Source organism: Tenrec ecaudatus, chromosome 17 (genome assembly GCF_050624435.1).
Source record: "Tenrec ecaudatus isolate mTenEca1 chromosome 17, mTenEca1.hap1, whole genome shotgun sequence".
In the NCBI taxonomy this organism is placed as follows: domain Eukaryota; kingdom Metazoa; phylum Chordata; class Mammalia; order Afrosoricida; family Tenrecidae; genus Tenrec; species Tenrec ecaudatus.
The window spans coordinates 11011000-11032724 of record NC_134546.1 but is presented as its reverse complement, the minus strand read 5'-3'; the positions used below and the strand labels follow the sequence as shown (position 1 = coordinate 11032724).

The 21725-nt window shown below is 45.5% G+C and overlaps 2 protein-coding genes across 4 annotated transcripts in view; one reads left to right on the top strand and one right to left on the bottom strand.

Annotated features, from left to right (window-relative positions):
- The window catches only part of SERTAD2 (SERTA domain containing 2), a 137711-nt gene that overhangs the window by 100875 nt on the left and 15111 nt on the right, over positions 1–21725 (top strand). The window contains exon 1 of one of the 3 annotated variants that reach the window (XM_075536091.1): positions 12070–12371. The exons of the other annotated variants lie outside the window; for them this stretch is intronic. The gene's annotated coding sequence lies outside the window, so the exon portion shown is untranslated. Of the gene's footprint in view, positions 1–12069; positions 12372–21725 lie in introns of those variants that run through there. 3 annotated transcript variants of the gene reach the window in all.
- Positions 883–1486, bottom strand: LOC142430683 (small ubiquitin-related modifier 2). Its single transcript, XM_075535695.1, has one exon. It carries the CDS (start codon positions 1351–1353, stop codon positions 1066–1068), a length of 288 nt encoding a protein of 95 aa, XP_075391810.1. The 5' UTR covers positions 1354–1486; the 3' UTR covers positions 883–1065.

Genomic DNA, 21725 nt, shown 5'->3' with positions numbered 1-21725 from the left:
ACTTGCCTGATTTTTAAAAATCTATAGTACATTATTAAAGAGCCTTGGTGGCACATAGGTGAAGCATTCAGCAGCTAACCCATAAGGGGCTATTTGAACCCACTGGCCACTCTGGTCCCATAAAGATTTCAGCCTAGGAAACCCTTTGGCGCAGGTTCTATTCTCTCACACAGAGTCCCGGTCAGTATTGACTTGATGGCTTACAACAATAATACACTTTTATCATGCAGTCATATTCATATACAAGGAGCCTTCAGACTTTTCATGGAAAAATTGAATTGAAAGGTAATGGAATAAGCTCCCATGTATATTTATAACATACAACAACATTTGACATGTTTTAAAATATGTTCCATGAATGATATTATACTATATATGAGGGGGCTTCCCTCATATTTTCCACACACGTGTGGGGAAGTTCTACTATCTTTTAGTTCTATCTTTTCTTTTTTTTTTTTAAACAAGAAGTTTATTTAAACAACAAGACGCTTGACTTGAAGGGAAAACTATCCAGGCTTCATTTCTTTGAGAGTAATTTACCCCTACTTAAAGACAGATTGCCCTACATGTAACAGCTACGTACAAAAAAGTTATAAAATTGTCCTTGGTTTTACAATGATAAATGAAAAACATTAAAATTCTCCAATCCAACAAGGTATGCAAGGATTTTTTTATGTCATTGTTTTTTGTTTTTGTTAAACAGTGAGAGCAAAATAACTTACTGGAATATAGAGAGAGGAGCTGAGTGAGCATGCCGCTGATGGCGAAGGGGGGGTTTTCACAGAGCCAGTGTTTCCCCATCCCATCTCCACTTGGTGTCGATCAAAACATACCATTGGCCATTTAGTAAAAAAACAAAAACAAAATAAACAAAGGGGAAAATGCAATATGCGTGTGCACATGCACCAGTTACTTTATGTACAATAAAGGAATGGGGAAGGGGAAATAAGAGAAAACTATACTGTAGTCGTCAGGAGGTGGTGCAACCAAATTGTGGTTTTCTAATAGAGAATGGATTCTTGGTCGGTAGGAAGAGAGTTCTGGAGGAAAGGAGCAGGCTCCCTTTTAGAAGACGCCTCCTGTCTGCTGCTGGAACACATCAATTGTATCTTCATCCTCCATTTCCAACTGTGCAGGTGTGTCTGTTTCATTGATTGGCTGTCCGTCAAATCGGAATCTGATCTGCCTCATTGACAAACCCTGTCGTTCACAATAGGCTTTCATTAGTTTGCTAAGTGGCGTATGCCTCTTAATCTTAAACTGCACCACGGAACCATCCTGCCCCGCCACCTTCAAATTAATATGATCGTTGTTCTCAGTCTTGACTCCTTCCTTGGGTTTCTCGTCGGCCATGGCGAGCGCCGAAGTCTCCTCAGCTGCCGCTTCACAAAAGAGGTACCAGGTCCGCACCAAACGAGCACACAGGCAGCTCCAGGAGCGGCAGAAGAAGGAGGCGGCAGTGGTGGAGGAGGGAGAGGGCGCGCGCACGTCGTCTAGTTCTATCTTTTCATAAAGTTATGGAAGCCTTCTCATGCGTACTGCATTAACTGATGTCCTCTGCATGCAGAACGGTTCAGGTGAGGGCTGGAGCCCGAGACCACCCTTCACTCCTCAGAGCAACCGGGCACATGTCTCCCCCAAATGAGTCCAATTGGGAGGGTTGGAACCAGCCTCGGGGGCAGTGTCTATGAGAAAATTTGGCAAACACTTGCTAGTGCACCACTGGTATTTATTGTACCATCTCTGGTATCATGGAGGAAATAGGATCTTGAGTCGTTTTCAGTAGTGCTTCATTTTCTCAGGGACCCAAGCCTGCATTACGCACTAGATAATGCCAAAAAATATCTACTGACTAGATATCTTCAAAAGTGACCACACCAACATACATACCCACCAACGGTTTATGAAAGTGCCGTTTTTTATCAACAGTATCATCAATATTTGATAATGTCAAAAGGATTTATCAGTCTGATAGCTATGGAATGTCTTTTCATAATTTGCATTTTTCTCATTATTGATAAGGCATAGTATTTCTCCCCCTCATGCTTATTAGACATTTGAAATTCCTCTTTCAGCATCTTATACTATTTTTATGATGGTAAGTCAAAAGAAGTATTGCTGAAAAATCATAGAAACCTTCGTTAATATGTATACAATCAATGTGAAGTTATTGTTTCTGTTCAGTCTAGGTCTGTACACTTCTGCAGAAGGTATTCCCATCTTTCTAACCCTTCCCTAAAGAATTCTTTGCTCTTTATTCTACTTGTCAAAACAGCAGAGTTGGTACCCTTGCAGGGTTCAATCTTGTCCCTTTTATAGTCTTTAAGTTTGGAGAACAAAAAAGAAGTCCGAGAGGGCAAGATCAGAGCTGGAGGGTGCATGGGGTACTGTTTCCCCAAGAAATTCTTGAAATTCTCTTTGGATAGCCCTTGCTGCCCTCAAAGACGGAGCAGGTGAATTGCACTGTGATGGGAAAAATTCCCCAGCACAGTTCTCCTGCCCTTTTTCTCATCAGTGCAGTTCCCCGTTTTCTTAAAACATCTATCAAAATGACCCCTTGGGGATCCCAAAAAACTGTTGCCAATCTGATCTACTGATCTGACTGGCCTAGCAGATCCCTTTGAAGCCACTGTACTATTGATTAGGCCCTTTTCTTGAAGGCACCTTATGGGACTAAGGCAAGTGTATGACTGAGAGAACTTGCCCGCAGCCGTCCACTGATCACAGAGACATGCTTAAACACGTCTTGTTTGGAATAAACTTGTGCCCGTATGAACTGGAACCCTGATAAAAAGCAGTACTTTTTGACTTACCCTCAGATGTCTTTTCTTTTCTTTTTTTTAAAGATTAGGAAGAGCTCCACTACTAATTCTGGATACTCATCTTTGGTTGATGAATCACGTGTATCTTTCTGCGGTCTACTTGTTTGCAACGTTTTAACAGATATTTAATTTTTAATATAATCAAAATGATCAGTCTTTCTTTATGGTTTGTGCCTTGGGTGTCTTTTTCTTAATAGAGTCTAGGTAGGAAACAGAATTCTACTGAAATGATTCAACTTAAGTGACTGTAATAAGGGGCTTTTTACAGAGATGTGACAAAAGCTGAAGGATCTGAGACCAGCAACAGTGGGAAGCTGTTTCTATCCACTAGGCCTGCAGGGGCAGGGATATGTGTCCCTGGAACTCCGTGAGAGCTGGAGTTCTGAAGAAGGGAGTCATCAGGCAGGAGCTATGATGGAGGGCGGTGGGTACTTGCAGAAATTAACCCCTAAACAAGAAGGAGCAGGGAAGCCATCCCCAGCTTCTCTCTCCTGACCCACTCGTTCCTCCTGGTACCTGCCTTTGGCTGAGCCCAACTGGAAGAAAGCCAATAAGAGAACATAATACCAACCCTCAAAAAAAAAAATTCACTACTATAGAGCCCTTGCCAACTCACAGTGACCCTATAGGACAGAGTAGAACTGCTCCTGTGAGTTTTTAAGACCGCCACTCTTTACGGGAATCAAAAGTTTTGTCCTTTCTCCTGGAAAGTGGTTGGTGGTTTCAAACTGCTGACCTTGTAGTTAGCAGCCCAAAACATTAACTGCCACACCACCGGTGCTTCTAATACAGCCCTTAGGGGTCAGCATTGTAAGATCCCAAACTAAGCAAACAGCTGTGGAGAATGGATTGCAGGTGGCAAACAAAATGATCCACACACCTTCCTAATTTTGAGACCATAGACCGTTTCTCTTGGATTCTCTCCTAAAAGTTTCCATGTTTTATTTTGTAAAGATCAGGTTTAATCTATCTGGGGGGGAAAATTACACACACACACACACACACACACACACACACCCTTAGGGCTGCGATCCACATGGTTGGCAGTTCAAAACCACCAGCAGCTTCGTGGCGAAAGACTAGGCTTTCTACTCCCATAAACAGTTACAGTCTCAGAAGTGGACAGTGGGGGTGGCTATGACTCAGCATTGACTCAATGGCAGTGAGTTTGGTTTGAATTATATATCCCACTTTTATATATGTGTAGGTCTATTTCTGGACTTTCAATTCTGAACTCTGAACAGCTAGATCTGTTTATCTGTCCCTATGCCAACACCACTCTTTTAATTGCAGTGGCTTTAAAGTAAGCCCTGATATCTGATAGCACACACCCCCCAACTTGTTATTTAAATTTATCACAACTGTTTTTACCCCTTTGCTATTCCCAGTGAATTTTAAGATTATTTTCCCAAGCTCCATGAAAACAAAACCCCACTAAGGATTAAAGTTAGAATTCCATCTAGTTTATTGAGGTGTTTGGGGAGAATTGACATTTATATTCTTGTCTGTAAAATGATATGGCTGTTCATTAATTCTGGTCTTTTCATCTGATGAACCTTCTGAAAGGTGTTTTTCAGTCTCCATACGGGTAGTAGGGTGAAAATAGTGACCTGAGGCTCTGTATCCTCTTGGCTATTAATTTTAACCACTAAAACTGAAATCCTGGTGTCTACTAGCTATAAGTGGTAGCAAATGGAAAATTAATATCTGATTAATTTTTTAAATTTCAATGTTTCTCTTCAGTAATTTGGGCTTGAATTCCCTAAAGGGAATTAAGTTGTATTGAATTGACCACTGTCGCACCCACAGAAGCCATTTATCTGCAAACCTATGACTGGGCTGTGCTGTGCTTTGTGTGATTGGGCCCAAGGAATCGCTGCTGTAGTCCTAACTGGGGATTTCTGTATTTTTTTTAACTGAGATTTTTGTTTTGATGGACTCTCCAAGATGTACTGAACATGTTTCACTTTAAGACTCATCTTTAGGCACAGTTAACTACATGCATTGTTTGAACAGATCCAAGGTCAAAGAGTGCACATTTATTGGTACAAGAACAGAATGGCAGTGGGCGTCTGCATTTATAGATGATTTTCTCTTTCTCGTGGTATTTGCTGCCATCCACTCTCCTTTCTAAATTTGGTGTCACAGACTCAACTTCTGTTTTTAAAAAGGGAAGTTGCATGAAGATCATTCACACTATTATTTTCTCCTTCAACTCAGAGTCTCTGATAATTGTCCATTTAAGGAGTTTCATATAACCCAAACAAGACTTCTCTAAGACAACGGTTTTGAAACTAATATTAGTTAGCAAGATGAAATCTTTTGTTCAACATTGACTCATTACACTAGTGTGTCTAATGCCGTGTTGGTGTTTATCTCAGATGCCTGCATTACTGTACTTTCTTCCTTCTTGACTTCACTCTGGGTGGCTCTGAATTTTTAAATATGAATTGCATGAAAGTGTTTTATTTTTCTTGTACTTAAACGTGGGATGGCTGCTATTGGGCAGCTGTATCACTCTGAAAAGGTCCTGTTAGTTTTCCAGCGACAGGGCTTTAAAGGACAGTCCTTCGGAAGTGAGGAAAAGGCTAGAAAAGAGTCTAGGGGTCACCTCTTCTCCAGAAAACCAACCCCAATCCAAAATGGCAAGGAGCTGATGTTTTTAGTTTGTATACTGTGTTCACATTGAAACAGTATCCTCTGCCCACATTTTTACCTCCTAGTACTATCTCCTAGCCTCGACCTAGAGGCGTTTTCTGGGCACCTACACTTACTAAGTTTGGGTTTTTAAAAAACTTTTTCAAGTTGAATGGGATATTGAAAAATGGCCAACATTTATTATTTTCAGTACAAAGCCACCATACTTCTCTCTCAGCATAATTGACTTAAAGGTGCACAATCCCAGATGGCTTTGACAATAGGTATAGGGATATGTGTAGCAGAAAGTAGAATCTGTGCTTGCAGATCATATAAACTGGCCTGATTGTGAGACAGATAGGACATCTGCCACTAGGACAATACATACTTTTGAAGAAAAAAACATCCCTTTCAGTCTGCCAACTTGTTCTGGGAATTAATACTGATTGATGACATTCACAGGGTCAAGAAAGCATCAAGGTGACAATAATAGGTGGTCATTTGAACTCTTCATCTATTTCCTCAATTTTTTGATAGGCAAGTAGGATTGCTTTTTAATCCCTGCTTTTATTTCTTAACTTATTTAAATTTTAATGACCTAAGTGAACAGTTTGGTTTTCTCTAGCCTCTACGAGGCTTCTTTGCCCAAATGCTGCTGTGTTTTAAAATATTATTTAACTGAGACTTTTACTTCTTGAAGTAGGAAAAGGAAACCCTCATCAAAGAAATTCAGAATGGTAAAATTATGGCGCTAATTTGACGTTTATCTACAAAGTTGTTCACCAAATGGTGAGACTGTCTGGACTAACTGCACAATGCATTACTTTGTGAGTGCCCATTGGTACTCTTAGCTATGGAAAAGCTCATTGTCATATGTTACTGACAGGGATCCCTCTCATTTTGAAGGTTCCAAAATACTTACAAATGTTAGGGTAGGGTTACTCATATGAATACACACAGCTCAGTGAAAAGGTCGTTTGGTTTTTTTTTTAAATCAGTGGGACAAATTACGCGTTGAGTTTGTGAAGCTTATAGGAATGTTTTTGGCACTCATTCATTCAGTAATGACTGATCAAATGCCTCTCATGTGTCAGGTACTGCTCTAAAGGTACAGATCAGTGGTTCTCAACCTGTGGGTCGTGACCCCATTGGGGGGTCAAATGACCCTTTCAGAGGGGTCACCCAATTCATAACAGTAGCAAAATTACAGTTATGATGTCTCAAGGAAAATAATTTTATGGTTAGGGTGTCACCACAACATGAGGAACTATATTAAAGGGACGCAGCTTTAGGAAGGTTGAGAACCACTGGGATAGATAGATCAAGAACAAGAATAGCAGTGTTGTGAACCATATTAGAAATGAATTAGGGGCGCAGACGGTATGATGGGTTTTCTTTTTTGTGGTGATTGTCGTGGGTTGTGGAGTTTGCGGGCGACGACGTGGTCCTAACAAAGCCAGTGACAGGCCACGTTGCAGTTCCCTGTGTAAAAAAGTCGGTAACTTGTCTGAAGCCACCTGTTACTCCGGCACAATACTAGACTCCCTCTGGTCTCTGCTTGTTGCTGTGTCCACGTCTCCACGAACAATCTGATATTCTGATGGAGCTGGTAATCTTTCTGTCACTTGGCACTCCTGGCTTCCAGGAAGATTTCAGTGAGGATTAGGATGTGCCTTGCCTCCCGCTACCCCTGGGAATCAGCCTGATAAATAAAGGGTAAAGTAAAGGGTCAGGTGGCAGGTCATCTGAGCCCACACTGTGGTTTACTCATCTTTAACCTGTGGGCAGTCGTACCTGCCCTGCCAGTGACACAGAGAAGGTGTTAGGAAGAGCAGCTAAGTGAGTCCTCCTGACTGTGCCTGATTCATGGCCCCTGAGCTGTCTACATTGCTGTTGTGAGCTTCCAAGCTGCTTCTGCCTTACAGAACAAAGTGGGACTGCCCTTCGGGCTCCGACGCTGTCATCTTGGAGGGAACAGATCGCCGGGTTATTTCTCCTGTAGAACCGCTGAGTGGCTGCTGAGCTGGAACCACAGACTTTGCGCCAGCAGGACTCCTTTGTGCACCTAGAGAGGGGTCGTCACAGGCTCCACAGCTCAGCCCCCAGACCATAGCGGGGCACAGATCCAGGAGAGTATGGCGCACTTCATCTCAAAGCCCTTTTGCACATGAAAAAGAAAGCAAAGAACATATCCGATTGAAGAAACATATTATCATTGTTTCTAGACCTTTTAGCAACTTGTGAATGTGAACTTGGTAGCCGTTTATAAAACTTTCCTTAAAAACAAAAAACTCTGAACTTTTTTCTCTTTGAGCCCTAAAGCTCTGGTATGGGACTAGTTGGACTTGTTGTAATTGCTCTGTGGAGGGGACCTGGGAATCTGTGAGCCCATGTCCCTGAGAGGAGAGGAAACAGCCTCAGCCATGCTGAGAGTCAGACTTAACCTCCCTGCTGGCTGGGCAGTGGGGTGGACTTCCCATGCTGCAAGCTTATCCCACCCTGTGCAGTGTTGATCCATGTCTGTGACTGCAAAATTGAGAACCAGAAACACATACATGAAAAATAGTGAAGCAATTCATTTTTCCCAGGTGTGCTCACACCTCATCCAGACTCTTCCTCACCCTAGGTTGAGTCCCAAAGCCAGAGAAGGCCGGGAAGTGATGCGGGTTCTAATGTTCCTTGAATTATCCTGGGGAAGCCTAACGTAAGGCTGATGTCTTACAGACAGGAAATAGAGTCAGCGAGGAGACAGCAGCAGGGCGTGCTGTGCCAGGAACTAGGGACCAGCAGAGATGCTTCCAAGAAGCCACCCCCAACCCAGGGGAGCCGCATACCAGCCCGAAAGGGAGTCTCCAGGGGAGGCCTTGGGGTTGGAGCTGAGAGTGAGGGTGGATGGAATCCTCTAGGAGGGCTCCTCCGAGGGGGGGAGTGTCGGGGGGTGAGGGTCTTCATCACAAGCTACCCGAGGGTTTCACTGGACAGTGATAGTAACTGGACTAAGAAGGACACAAATAGCGACAGAACTCATGCTCATTCACTGACATTGATTCGATGCCAATTCAGAGTGACCCTGTAGGGACAGGGTAGAACTGCACTTGTGAGTTTCCGAGACTGTTTAACTCCTTTTGGGAGTGGAAAGCCCCACACAGGGAGCTGGTGGTTTCAAACTGGTGACCTTGCGGATTGCAGCCTAACTCGTAACCCACAGCGCCATCAGGGCTTAAAATGGAAAACCAAACCCATTGCCATCTAGTCAGTTCTGGCTCAAACTGACCCTACATAGGGTTTCCAAGACTTAAACCTTTCTGGAAGCAGCCAGCTGTGTTTCTCCCCCAGAGCAGCTAGTAGATTTGAACCTCCCCTTGGTCCTGAGCTTTATCCCTCCAACACCAGAAACCGCTCTCAGCACAACGGGCCAGTAACATGACGGGAAGCTTTGCAGAAGGAACAACCATTCAGTGGAGCCGAAGCCGGGCACACAAGGAACGTGACTTCGGGTGGAGCAACAAAAACTTGACAGAGGAGGTGGAGAAGAGCTCACAGACATGGTTGAATTAACTTGACCTTTTGGCCGAGCAAGGCTTTAATTCGCTTGCTAGTGGCTGAAAGCCACTGACCCTGTTGCTGTCTTTGTGACTGTATTTCATTTTCTAAATCATATACCTGGTATCCACAAGTTCTTGGTTATCAGGTAGATGATAAGAATTGGATGCCTTTATCTTGAAGCCTTATCCCATGTCTGCAATTAGCCGTTAATTGGAAGTCCCCATTCAGTTCCATGAAAACAGTATGTAAACCTACTGGCTGTCCACAGTTTTCTTTAAAAAACCTGAATAATTTATCTTACATGCTATAAAACCACTAAGGCAAGTATTTGCAAGATCTACAGATGGATGACAATTGCCAGAATTTCAAGGGAAAGCTGAACGAGAGACTAAAGGAGCAAAGAAAAATTAAAGTTCATGAAAGTTTGAAAACCATTGAGGAGACTTTGGTTGTTGGCTTAGACATCCAGCTTGTTCTGTGTCATTTCTTTGGCTCATGATAATTAAATGCTGAAAGTGGCCTTAAGTTAGTATAGTAGCTAACTAGTCTGTCAGACACAAGAGCTTCAAGCAGCAGCCAAGTGCAAACTAGCACCCAGAAGTACAAAATAAAGCTGAGAAGTACCTCTGACGTTGCATGCATGTGCCCTCTTACCACCACAGTTGTCATTACAAAATGGAGAGTTCGTGTCTCTAAATCAAGAGATTTCCTGATACTTAAGTGTGAATGGCTGGCCTTATTTCTTATTACAGTTCTGAAGTTATGTGAAATTGGGAGGGAGAAGTGAAATTCTGAACGAGGCCCTGATTATTTTAAGTGGCCTTTTAAGAGTGTCCCAAAGAGGCTGTTCTGAAACTTAGTCTTTGAGTTCATTTGCTAGGAATAAGTAATGAATATACTCTAAGCATGCCTAGGAATCTTCTTTTCTGGACGTGGAGTTCTGGGGCTTGCTGCCTGGGCCTGAGAGGAGGGTTAAACTGGTGCTGGACCACAGCGGCAGCTATGGGAGCCTCCACTTCATGCTTAGACTTCTGCGCCAGATGCCAGAAGGTAAAAATGGGAATAGGGGTGTAGCACATAGCCCGGGCAACCATGAGATGTTTGTGGAAAGAGGGTGACCCATCTCACTGAAGGCCCGAGCTGGCTGCTCACCTGAAGCGGGGACATTTACTGAGCACACACAGAAATGCATACCTTAGCTGGATCATGGGGCCATTCTCTGGAGGCAAAAATTGTCATTTGGGTTTTTTTGTTCTTTATTTTTTTTTAGAAGGACACGTAGATTTAGTCTTTGTTGCCAGCACATAGCCAAATGTCACAAAAACAAAAAATTCCCCAAGTCTAGCTTTCTCCTAACATCAATTCATGAATAACTTTACATTCATTTTAAATTCAACAGTTAATGCCTCTGGCCTCCCTACAAAGATATCACAGGAAGAGATGATTGTAGCTTCTATTTCAAGGACTTTTCCCTAAAATGAGTGCTGAAAGTATAAGTTGAGTGGGTGGTTAGGAAACGGTTAGTGTCATCTCTAAAATGCAGAACTCTGGAGACGAAGTAGGGAAAATCTTGGCTTCACAGAAAAAATGTTCAGCTGTTCTGCCACCCAGGCACGAACTGAGCAAGACCTGCGGAGGGCTTTGAGCACTACTTATTTTTTCAAATGCTATTATAATGAAAATTTTTAAAAGGTTAACTTAGCACCAAACAAAAACACACAAGCACAAATAGTATATGATATTAGCTATACTTTTAAAAAATCTAGATGTGAACTTAATTGATGTTCTAGTGAAAACCTCTCCTACTCCTCTTAAATATAGAATATGAAACATTGTCGACATTTAATTTCCATAAAATCATCAATTTGATTGATATCCAATCAATACAGAGCAGTTTGAATAGGTCTAAACTTGCCTTGATGTTAACGACTTATAATCACTTTTATGTTAGGTCTTAAAGCTTTATTATCCTTAAATACAACTAGCAGAGTGTCCCATTCAATGCCAGAGTCATCGGAGATTATATTGCTTGGGGTGACAGCCAAAAATTTAAGGTGCCTGAATTACTTTTTATAATATCTTTACACTGAGTGAGGGTGTAATAAAATATATTTTATTAAAAAAAAGATATTCCAGTAGAGCCGACTCTCTGGCCCCTTTTAAATTCACACCCTTTAGGCTGACACACACCCCTCTCCCAACTATTAGACATTTCCTGGCCAAATGTAAGTACTAGTTCCAAGATCTGGAAGAGGCTGTGGTCCTGAAACCTCCGGGCCGAGGATCGCACGGGGGGGGGGGGGGGGGGGCACGGTTCTGTCCCTCGGCCTGCTTCCCCACCTGCGTGGGCCCCGCCCTGCCGGTGGCCAGGGGTCTGCACCAGGGCCCTGTAGCCGGCCGCAGCTCGGTTCCCCACTGCGCCGAGAGTAGTCTTGGTGACTCCAGGGGCTCTTGCTATTAGGATATTTCCGCGAGCCCCTCGTGCTGTCCACAGACTGGGTGGTGGGTGAAAAGTGTCATTGTGGACCCTGCCTCCCTTGCCCTCTTGAGACCCCCGCGGGTAGCGTGGACACAGCACCTCCAGGCCAGATTTTGCCTCCCCCCGCGGCCCCTTCCCACCCCAAGTTGCCGAATAGCTTAGATGTTTGTCATATTTGCGGTCGCGAGACTCAGAGGGTTATGAGCGCGCTGCACTCGCCGCTGTCTTTGCCTTTGTCACCAGCGGCTTCGTCATTTGCATGAGTATTTTCGGGGAGAGGAGGAAGGGGGCGGGATGACTGGTGGTGGTTCCAGTCCTGCCCTAGTGTCCTTGTCTCTCCTCAGCCTTACACGAAAATAAAGGGCGCGCCGGCCAGCCGGCCGGCAGAGAGCCGTGGGGCGGCGCTGCCACCCGGCGCCTCGCGTGCTCCGCCGGCTCCTTCCTGCTCCTCCGGCGGCCGCGGCCGGGCATTGATCACGCCTCCCAGGACCGCCGAGGGAGGGGGCGGGGCGGGGCCCGGAGTGGGGGCGGGGCCGGGGCGGGGCCTGCGCCGCCCGGGCCGGAGCTCGCGGGAGGCTCGCTGGCCGCACGTCACTCCCGCACGGCGAGTGCTGGAGCTGGAGCTGCAGCTCGCTCCGTCAGGGCGCCCCCTCCGCCCGCCTCCCGCTTCCTCGGCCGCCACCGTCGCCGCCTCCTCCACCATTGTATAATGCTCCGAGCGCGCAGGCGGAGGACGGCAGAGTCTTAGCCCCGGTCTCGCCTCCTGTCCGCTCCCCGGCGCCACCCTCGGGCCCCCGGAGCGGGGGAGTCCGCATGGAGCGGGTGTAGCTTGAGGAGTGGGCGGAAACCCCTCCGGATGCGTTAGTTCCCAGGTGGAGCTGCATGTGGTAAGTTCTCCCGGCGCCGGGTGGGAGGGATCCTCGGGTGCGCTGGGCGCCCGGCGGGTGGGGGGCGGCGTCGGGAGCCGAGCAGGGCCGGCCGGGCGACGGAGGGCCCGGGCGGCCGCAGGGTCCGGGGCACCCGGACGAGAGGAGCCCAGGGCCCGGCCGGCCGGCGGAGGGGCGCCCGCGCCCCGGGAGTCCGCCGCGGCCGCCGGCAGGTCCGCGGGGGGAAGGGCCGGCGCGGGCCGGGGTCAGGAGGGGGTCGGAGCCGACGCGAGCTGAGCAGTTGGGCGGAGGGAGCTCGGAGCTGTCGCCTTTCACCGCGGAGCCGTGTGTGCGTGTTGTGGCGGTTGTGTTGTGAACATGCGAGACTTTTTTTCAAGACTTGGGTTGCTGGCATGAAGGCTGCTTCGCTCCGGAGCCCCGTGGTGGGTTTGCAGTCAACTTACTGCGAAGTGTTTCCGTGAGTTTCCCGTGTGCGGTTGGCGCTCCAAGCATCGGTCGCCGCCGCCGCCCCCCGCCCAACCCCGGTTCGCCCACCGCTGCCTTCGGCCCCGCGCGCCCTAGTGAATTGACCTCGGGTGTCCGTGTATGTTAAACTTCGAGTTTCACTGCCTTTTAAATTAGAATTCCACAAGTCATCTTCGGGGTGACCGCCTGGGACTAAAGGGAGGGAGGCGGGTGGCTAAGGGGAGCCAGCTGTCCCCAAGTCCTGGACTTTGCACCATGGGGGTGGGGGGTGCTGTGCCATCAGGACACTACTGCTTCCAGAGAAAGTCATAAATTGTACTCCTCCCCCCCCACCCCGGCCATGAAATAGTTATGTTGTACTCAGATTGAGACGGTGTCCACAGTTTCAAGTGTAGATCTAGTTTGCCTTGGAATCGTTTTTCTGGCTTGCAAGCTGGGCAGTTTCAGGGTGTTTAGACGAAGAAAATAGGTTTTTAACCAGCCCTGAGTTGGGGTGGGGGTGGCAATAGGCAGCCTGGGCACCCGGTCTCAGACTGCAGCATTGCTTATTTGGATTGCATTGGGCAGCCCCAGAAGATATGTTTTCATGAAGTATCTCTTTGATTTCCCAATGTATGTTAAGAAATGTCCATGATGTGTGTAAAGAGTGGGAGGTTGTCGCCAGAAGGACAATCACCCAGGACCCCAGAGTAGCCTATTAACCTACAGCCTGGGACTGCTTAGCACCCTGACAGCAGGGAAGTGGGCTCTTGGCTCCACTGAGGGGCCAGGGAGGGACCACCTGATAGCTGTCTGGTTTGTTTTGCTCAGCTAACCAAGTAGGCAGGGCCCACTCCCAGGGCGTCCGCCTCCCTTTAAAGCAGTCTCTTCTAATGTGAATGGACTGGGGTGTGCTATGAGGAGGGAAATGCCTGCTCCAAGCCCCCTAGCCTTCATTGATTTTTGCTCTCCTGCTTATTTCAATCAATTTCTCCAAGGGGGTGGGGTGTGGATAGAGAAATAGTTGTAAAGTTTTCCTTAGCATCAATGATTTATGGAGACACTTTGGATGTTACTATATAATTGTTCAAGTTTGAAACCTCTTCAGTTGTACTTCTTTTCCTTACGGAAGTGTGTGTGTGTGTGTGTGTGTGTGTGTGTGTGTGTGTGAGAGAGAGAGAGAGAGAGAGAGAGAGAGAGAGAGAGAGAGACCATTTTGCTCTCAGGTGAGGACTATTTATGACATGACTTTGAAAGCCTTTAAAAAAAAAAGTCCACTCAGCTGGGTTCCTGCCTTCACATTCTATACCTACAATCAAGTATAAGGCAGGAGGTGTCCTAGGGAACAGTTTTATTGTCAGGCAAGTGTCACAGCTTCTTAGGTAACAGCTGTTCGAGCTTGTTTCCCTTAAAGAACTGAGAGAAGGCTATTAACTCAGATTTAGAAAATCTTTAGGCTCCTCTGTTCTCTGGTTTGCCCTCCTTTTAAAGCATTTTTTGTTTTGTTGTAATTGAGAGGCTGGAATATAAATCTTATCAAGTTGCTGTGCACTGAATTATGAGTAGTAATTAGTGTAGAGAAGTAGCATTTATTTTGGTATTTTAAAACTCACTCGAATTTATGTGGAGACTGATAGCTATGTACTTACTATTTTATTTGAAATTTTTGTGAATTGGGTGAAGACATCTACTGTTTTTAAACTGAGCTAAGGCAAAATTTAAAAGTACAACTCTAGAAAGGAATCTCTCTCACTCTGACACACACACGCCAGGGCCAAAGTATTATCTATGAATGCCAATATATAAACTTATTTCTATCAGTAAATAAAAATATCACACGACAGATTATTAGCATCAATTGTTACAATCAGGTTACCCCCACTAAGAATAGTTTAAACTTGTAGGCTGTGACCCTTATTGAAAAGCCACTAGTAAAGTGTGTAACTTTGTTTCCTATTTCAGTCATATCAGAAAGCTCTACCGTTTGTCAATGTTATTTCTAGATGACGGCATGCATAGAAAAATACAGGTTTTTAGATGTATTTGGTTCATTTGTATAAATTTTTTTTTGTAGAATTCTGAAAACTTGGTTGCTACCGAAATTTAATGCTTATTGTCATGACATAACCTGCAGGAGAAAGCTCTAGTTGGAATATTTCCTTGGAGAGAGAGAGGGAGTGCGTGTGAGCGAGCTTGTCTCTGATAACTGAGTCCAAAGATCAGGTCCTGTGTTGAAGGGACCAGAGGGCAAACCTCCAGTCTGAGTGAAAATGGCCTTGCTAAAGATCTTTTCTCCAGCGAGTGTGGACACCAGCAGAATGTGGCGAGATTGAAAAAGGCTGGACTGCTGCCTCTGCACCAGTCATACTTTCATCCTAACATTTCTGAAGGAAGCAGAAAGACGAGGTGCGTAAATAAGATTACATATGAGAGAGTTGGCACGTTTTTCTTGACAGTGGCTGGCTGGGATAGACAGTGCAATTGGTGTTGACGGCAAACTTGTGCCCTTGGTGCAGATGCTGGGAAACCCCTCTGAGCGGCACTGCCCCCGGAGGGCCCACCACTCATTGTGCAGAGCGGTGTCTTTCTCCAAGCGCGCTGCACTGCGAGGCAGTTCATTCTTTGTGTGAATCTGTGAATGGCATATGTCAGGCCAAGAAGACGACATTCCTATTCAGGCTAATAAAGAGATGCCTGTTTGTTGTTGGCGTTCGTGTTGGTTGGTTGGTGTGTTTTGTGGTGGTTTTTTGTTTTTGACCCTTGAAGATCAAGAAATAAAGAAAAACTGTCTAGAACTTGTCTTTGAAATACAGTCAAAATTTAAAACACTGCAGCTATCTTAAATTAGATTACACGGGCGTTGCACCCGGGCAATGTATGAAGGCCCTTGTAAAGTACTCTCCTTTGTAGTCTTGGGGTGCTAAAGCTAGGAAGGCCGGTTTATCTTTTCTCAGCAATCATTTGTCCATCATCCGAGCTGCTGAAGTGAGCTCCAGTGTTTCGTTTCTCTGTTTCCAAAACACTGGCACTGCCGAAGAGCTCTAGGCAGTGGTTACAGGTTGGGTGGTTTGAAACCACCCGCTTCTCTGCGAGCGAAAGACCGGGAGTAGAAAGCATTAGTCTAGAACGCCCGCCCCCAGGGGCAGGTCTACTCTGTATTGTAGGGTCACTCTGAGTCGGCACCGACCGCCCCCCCCTCCCGCCGCAGAAAGGGAGCACCATGTAAGCTATGCTCACACACATTATTCTGAACCCTTAGATTTAGGGTTCAGAATCGAGCCAGCCTCTGCCCCTCCCACTGTCCCACAATCAAAGGCAGGGGCACGGAGTGAGGATGGCTGGGCCATTGGTTAGCATGTCCATCCCCCCCAGCCAGCAGGTGGGACCACCACCTGGAGGGAGGGAGCTATGCTGATGCGGGGGTGGGGGGGAGGGGGGAGGGGAGCATCTCTGAACAACAGCTACAGCAGGTCTGACTAGTTCTGAGTGCCGAGGGGCGGCTTTGTTTCTCTGTGGTAACTTCGGGTAGCAGTAAACTTTTAAGTTCCTAAAAATATTGCATGTCTGCATTACTATCTTTTTGTCTGTATGCAAAAAGCCTGTAGCTTTGTAGAGTTACTAATTAATTCTAAGACACTGGGCCAAAAAGCAAATACACACACACACACACACACACACACCATTAAGCCGCTAAACGCAGTATTTATGCTTCCAAGACTCTTATAGAAAGGTCATGATATTATATATACAATCACTTTTAGGGTGGCCTGTATGAACTTGTCGGGCAGAAGTACAATGTATGACTTGAGTGTGCCGGGGTCAACAAATGAAATGGTGTCACTTTGCTGTAGATGAACCTCTAGCGATCCTCTCTGGCTGGCTGCTTATCATTCCCCTCCATGCAGCCTGCTGAGGACCCCACCCTTGTGTTGAGAAGTGTGACCTAAATGTAGGGAATCTGAAAGTCCCGAGGACGTTCTCCCCCAAGGGAGAGTGAGTAAAGAGCGGCAACTGCTTTGCATGGATCTTCCCACTTTATTATGCCTGCTGCATACTTGCTTTCCAGATTTGTTAACTTTTTGAGGCTGCTCCTTGAGCTGTATGCTGTGGCCCAACTGCTGCCCTGGCTGACAGGACAGCAAGGCCACCTGGTATAGATGAACATCTGGGCACCCTGCTTGTCAGCTGAAGGAGAACTGTCTGCCTCTCTGATTTACCTGGGGTTGTCCTTCTCTGGAGAGTAGTCAAAATTAACTTGCCTTTTGGGTTTTGTCTTACCATAGCCAGAACAGTGAAATGGATTTCACCTGGCAGTGGTGCTCAGCTGTCAGATCCGAAGGAAGTTGCATTACAGATCCAAAATATGGATGCCTCAGGTGACCCTGCCTTTGTAAATACAGCTTCTGAAAACAGGGTGGCGCCTGGGTGGATTCATATTGTGAGATCACTTAGTTGGGTAGGTCGGAGAAAGTCTTTTCTTAGAGATCGTTGAAATGGAAGTTCTAAGAGGTTGTGTCCTTCGAAAATACACATTCACAACATTCAGTGCAATACTGATTGTTTTGATTTTTTTAAACTAGATGATTTTGCATAAAGTCAAATCATCAACACATGGAAATCTTATGTTAGAGTAGCATTTTTATCTCAAAGTAACATCAAAATAATTATTTTAAAAATCAAATCCCTTACCTACTCACAAAGTATCCTCCACTGGCCCCTAAGTTTAGTTTGAATCCTTATATCCATTTTTCTACCTCATGACTTATTCAAGTATTTAAAGTTCAAATTGGGTTGATAAAACCTAACACTGGCTTGTCTGATTCCTTGAAGTCACTAAAATAAACAGTTTTGCACATGTGTGCTTTCATAGAACGTTTCTTCCCCGTTGTGGGTCTCAAGTATATCGATTATGCTATAGCTTAAGTTTTTAGAATTGTGGCTTACTGTAGAACTCTGATACCTTCCTGCTTGTAAGGAAGTCGATTTACACCACACGAGTTTAGTTTTACACTCAGTAAGTACATAGAGAAACGATGTTTCTAACTGCTTTCTCCAGACTGTATGTGGAAGTTAAAAGATGAAGTATGGATAGTGTGTATTTGTGAGGATGGTTTTTGTAGTATGTCTTCCTTTAAGTGATCCCCCCCCCAACTTGGAACTCTGAGAAGCAAAGAAAATTAAAAGCCAATCATAACGTTCAAGAAGCAACACTCCATACGAACATTTCCTGTTGTAGCAGCTTCCTTTTTATTTCTTTTCGTAGTAGGTAACAGTTAGATATAAAACCTTGGATGCAACCTTTGGTTTTAACTAATATACAATTTTGCCATGTACAGAATTGTTCTACAAATTACACTGATGTAGCGTGGCTGTTTTAGCTATCTAATGACCTGGGTGTTTAAAGAACTGTCATGTTTTCACAAAGGCTTTGGTCTCTAAGCAAAGCCTTTTTTTTTTTTTTTTTTTTAAATCCCTGACACTGTTGTTATTAAGGGTCTCTAGTGTGAGGGGAAAAACAAAGTATCTTTGGGGAAAAGATGGTACTAGAGAGTTGAAACAAGAGTCCCATCCAAGCAATTATAAATGCAGGAGAAAAAAATATTTCCCCTATGCATGGAAAATTGGGAGGGGGCTGACACAGTCTTACCGGAGAGAAATTTAAATCTAAGAATTCCTCACCGAACTGTTAATGAGGCTTTAGATTCTGAATGGAAAAGATGTTCTCGGACACCAAATTAGCATGAAGTAGCTTGGTGATGTGTATAATTATTTTAATAGTATTATGATATGTTCTAGTTACCAGCCTTCAAAGGGAAGGGTTGATGATACAGCTCATCATTTATCAACACTATTATTGAACATACAGCATAAAACCTTGTAATTTGAATAGAAAGGATTTCAACAAGTTGTTTGTTACATCGTAACTGACTTCATTATCTGTCTTTAAGATTAACTGAGGTACATTTTACAATTAAATGGCTCCTCCCAGCACCCTTTATGAAAATGTTTCCTACCCAAGTGCCTGAAGCCGTGTCTGTTCAGTGTGGCTGTAATTGGCTGTAGTGAGAAGCAGTGAAATTTCTGACAGCAGCTTCTATACTAGTTTTAGATTCTTGGTGCAAACTTGAGACTCTGACAGTCCCTAGAGGAACCACACTGGAAATTCTTAACTGTTGATTTGTCCACATGGTGTGTGTGTGTGTGTGTGTGTATAGGGGTTTCGCACCTCAGGAATCCTCAAGGATTTTGACCCATCACAGTCTTAACTTCTAATATAGGCACCAACCTTTCCTACCCACAGTGCTTCCAGACGGTGAACCATAGCTTTATAATTTAGTTTGGTCTTGGCTAGGCTCCCAGCTTGCTTAGCAGTGGCCTGTGGAGACCTGAATTTGGGAACAATCTTGTGGAAATTTGTATCCAGCAGAAGAGATCTGTTGGTAGAAATTTCAGGGAGGGACCTAACTCGGGGTGCCTTGTTGTGTGCCCTGCCCCCTTGTGGCTGGTTGTGTCTTGCAGTCCTGCAGCCCTTACTGGGAGTTCCTGCTCGTACTGGGCACGCTTGTTTACACAGAGCATTCATAAGCTTTCCTCTCTGTGTTTAAAAAAGAAAAAGTCAAGTCATCATAATCGTTGGCAATGATTGGCGTATATTACCCATGAGACATTTGTGGTTTTCTTAACCTGTAGAAATGTGAAAATGTGTATCAATGTGTTACTTGCTTTAACTTTTGTATTACGGAAAATTCTAACCATCCTCTTAGTCTTAAGGAAAGCGTACAGTGGCCTCAGCACCCAGCACCCCCCCGGTTACCCACACTGCCCATCCTGTTTTTAGCTGTATCCGGCTGCCCCTCCTCCTCCTCTCCAGGATAGTCTACAGCAAATTCCATCACACTGGGTCGGTTTCTGTTAGACTTCAATTGAGAACTGAATAATTCTCGAACCTTTAATTATGCGTGCGGTGCTCTGAGTCAAACTCGAGGTAAAATGTAAAAATGGTTTGTGTTTCTATTGTCTCCAGAAGAAGGCAAGGCGGCTGGCTGTTACTAAGGGTTAAGATTAAAGCCTAAAGTTCCCAACAACAGAGGGTCAATAAAGGTGGGATGTTAGAAATTTTACATAGCACAGTTACTTTACTAAAAGCCTATTTTTTCTTAACAGATGTTTATTAACAAGCCCATAATTTATTCCAAAGAAATATTTACTTGAAACATTCCTTCCCAGAATTTGACTTGATTTTGCTTATTACATGCCATTCTCTGTCAACATTTAAAAATTTTATTACTCTCTTCTCCCAGAAGATTATCTTCTGTGACCAGCGTGTAAGGCTCCGGAGGAAGCTGGACTTCCGTCAGGAACAACCTCGAACCCTAAAAACGGTTTCATTTACGTGGAGGTGAACTTCCTGACTGACTCTAGTGATCGGAGCTCTAAGGCTTGGTGGGGAAAGCCGAGAGGAGAGGCCGGTGTTAGCATGCGGTGCCTGCTGGGGACCCCTGTGTCTGCTGGGGACCCTGGTACGCACTGCAGCCCCTCGGGCCTGGGGAGGGGGGCCTCAGGGCAGCGCCGGGCACAAACAGGGGTGTCGGGTTACTGGCAGCGCAGACATCTCTGGAGCACGGTAACTGGCCTGACCGAGTGACTGGCTGGCTTTATAATTACATTGCTGATTTGTTAGGCAAGACGCTGTCTTACTTACCAATTAGCACGAATGTTCATGTTAATGCAGGCACCTGAGAAATCCTGGGTGAGTTTTGCGGGGGTGGAGTCTGTGTCTGGGTGCATGTCCCCGACTTGACGGCTTCCGGGGTTCTGCCCCTAGAGCTCGCCTTTGTCTTCTGGAGTCCCGGCCCTGTCTGTAGACTGGTGCTGCCCTGCAGCCCTTCCCGTCAGCATCACCAACCTGGTCCCTTTCAGGGAAGCGCACCCGTTCATGCTCACGCTGCTTGTGACTCCTTGGATGGACCATGGGCTCTATCAGATTCCTTAGTCACGGGTGTCTTTGAAGTAATATTGTATCTGTGTTGAAAGGCTCTGAGCAAGCCCTGGCTTCTCCTTCCTGCTGGGGACTTGCTTTGTCACTTGCCTGGCAGCAGCCTGTGGAGAAGAAGCCATGGAGGCTCTGAGTTTTTTCTTATTGCCTCTTCGGAGGGGCTCTTGGGAGGGGTCTTCTCCAGGGCAGGATCTGAAGCCATACTGGGGGGGGGGGGAGGGGAGGAGATGGTGGGTGGTGGTGGTGAAGACTTCTCTGTGTTCCCAGGCTCTGTCGCAGTGTCACCTTTGGCCCATCTTTGTCACAGTCATTTTGCCCAGGGCACTTCTTCCACCACTGCCCCCCACAGAAACTGAAGGTGGCTCTTTCTGCCTTCCAGGCTGTGGGGTTTGGCCGCACTGGGTGTCTGTGGTGAACTAGCCTCAGCTAACCTTTTAAGACACTGTTCGTGTGTCTTCTCTTACTTTTTTGTTGGTTCTCCGTGCCCATGCCACCTGATGTTTTCAGTGTCAGCCTTGCTTGGGGGTTGGGGTGGGGGGGTAGAGCCCCCACTCTGCCGGACTATTGTAGCCAGCAGTCTCCTTGGACAGAGTGTTGACTAGATCAAGGGGCATGGCTTCTTAAAGCTCCTTAAATTCGCATCTTCTTCTTGAGCTCTTAAAACTTTAAAAATAATTTTTTAAATTTATTTTTTAGTCATTTTATTGGGAGTTCTTACAGATGTTATAACATTCCATAATTCAGTTACATCAAGCAGTATTGTACAATTGCTACCACAATCAGTTTCAAAACTTTTTTTTTTTAAGTAAACATGCATGTATGCAGCCCTTCCTGGCAGGACGACGTCTTCACCTCCCAGGTAAAGAAATAGGCCACCTGCAGCTCCCAGAAGCTCCGGACCCATCTAGTAACCA

What these genes read in the sequence shown, in the direction of transcription:
- LOC142430683 (XM_075535695.1), bottom strand. Translation starts at nt 1,353, where the DNA reads ATGGCCGACGAGAAACCCAAGGAAGGAGTCAAGACTGAGAACAACGAT.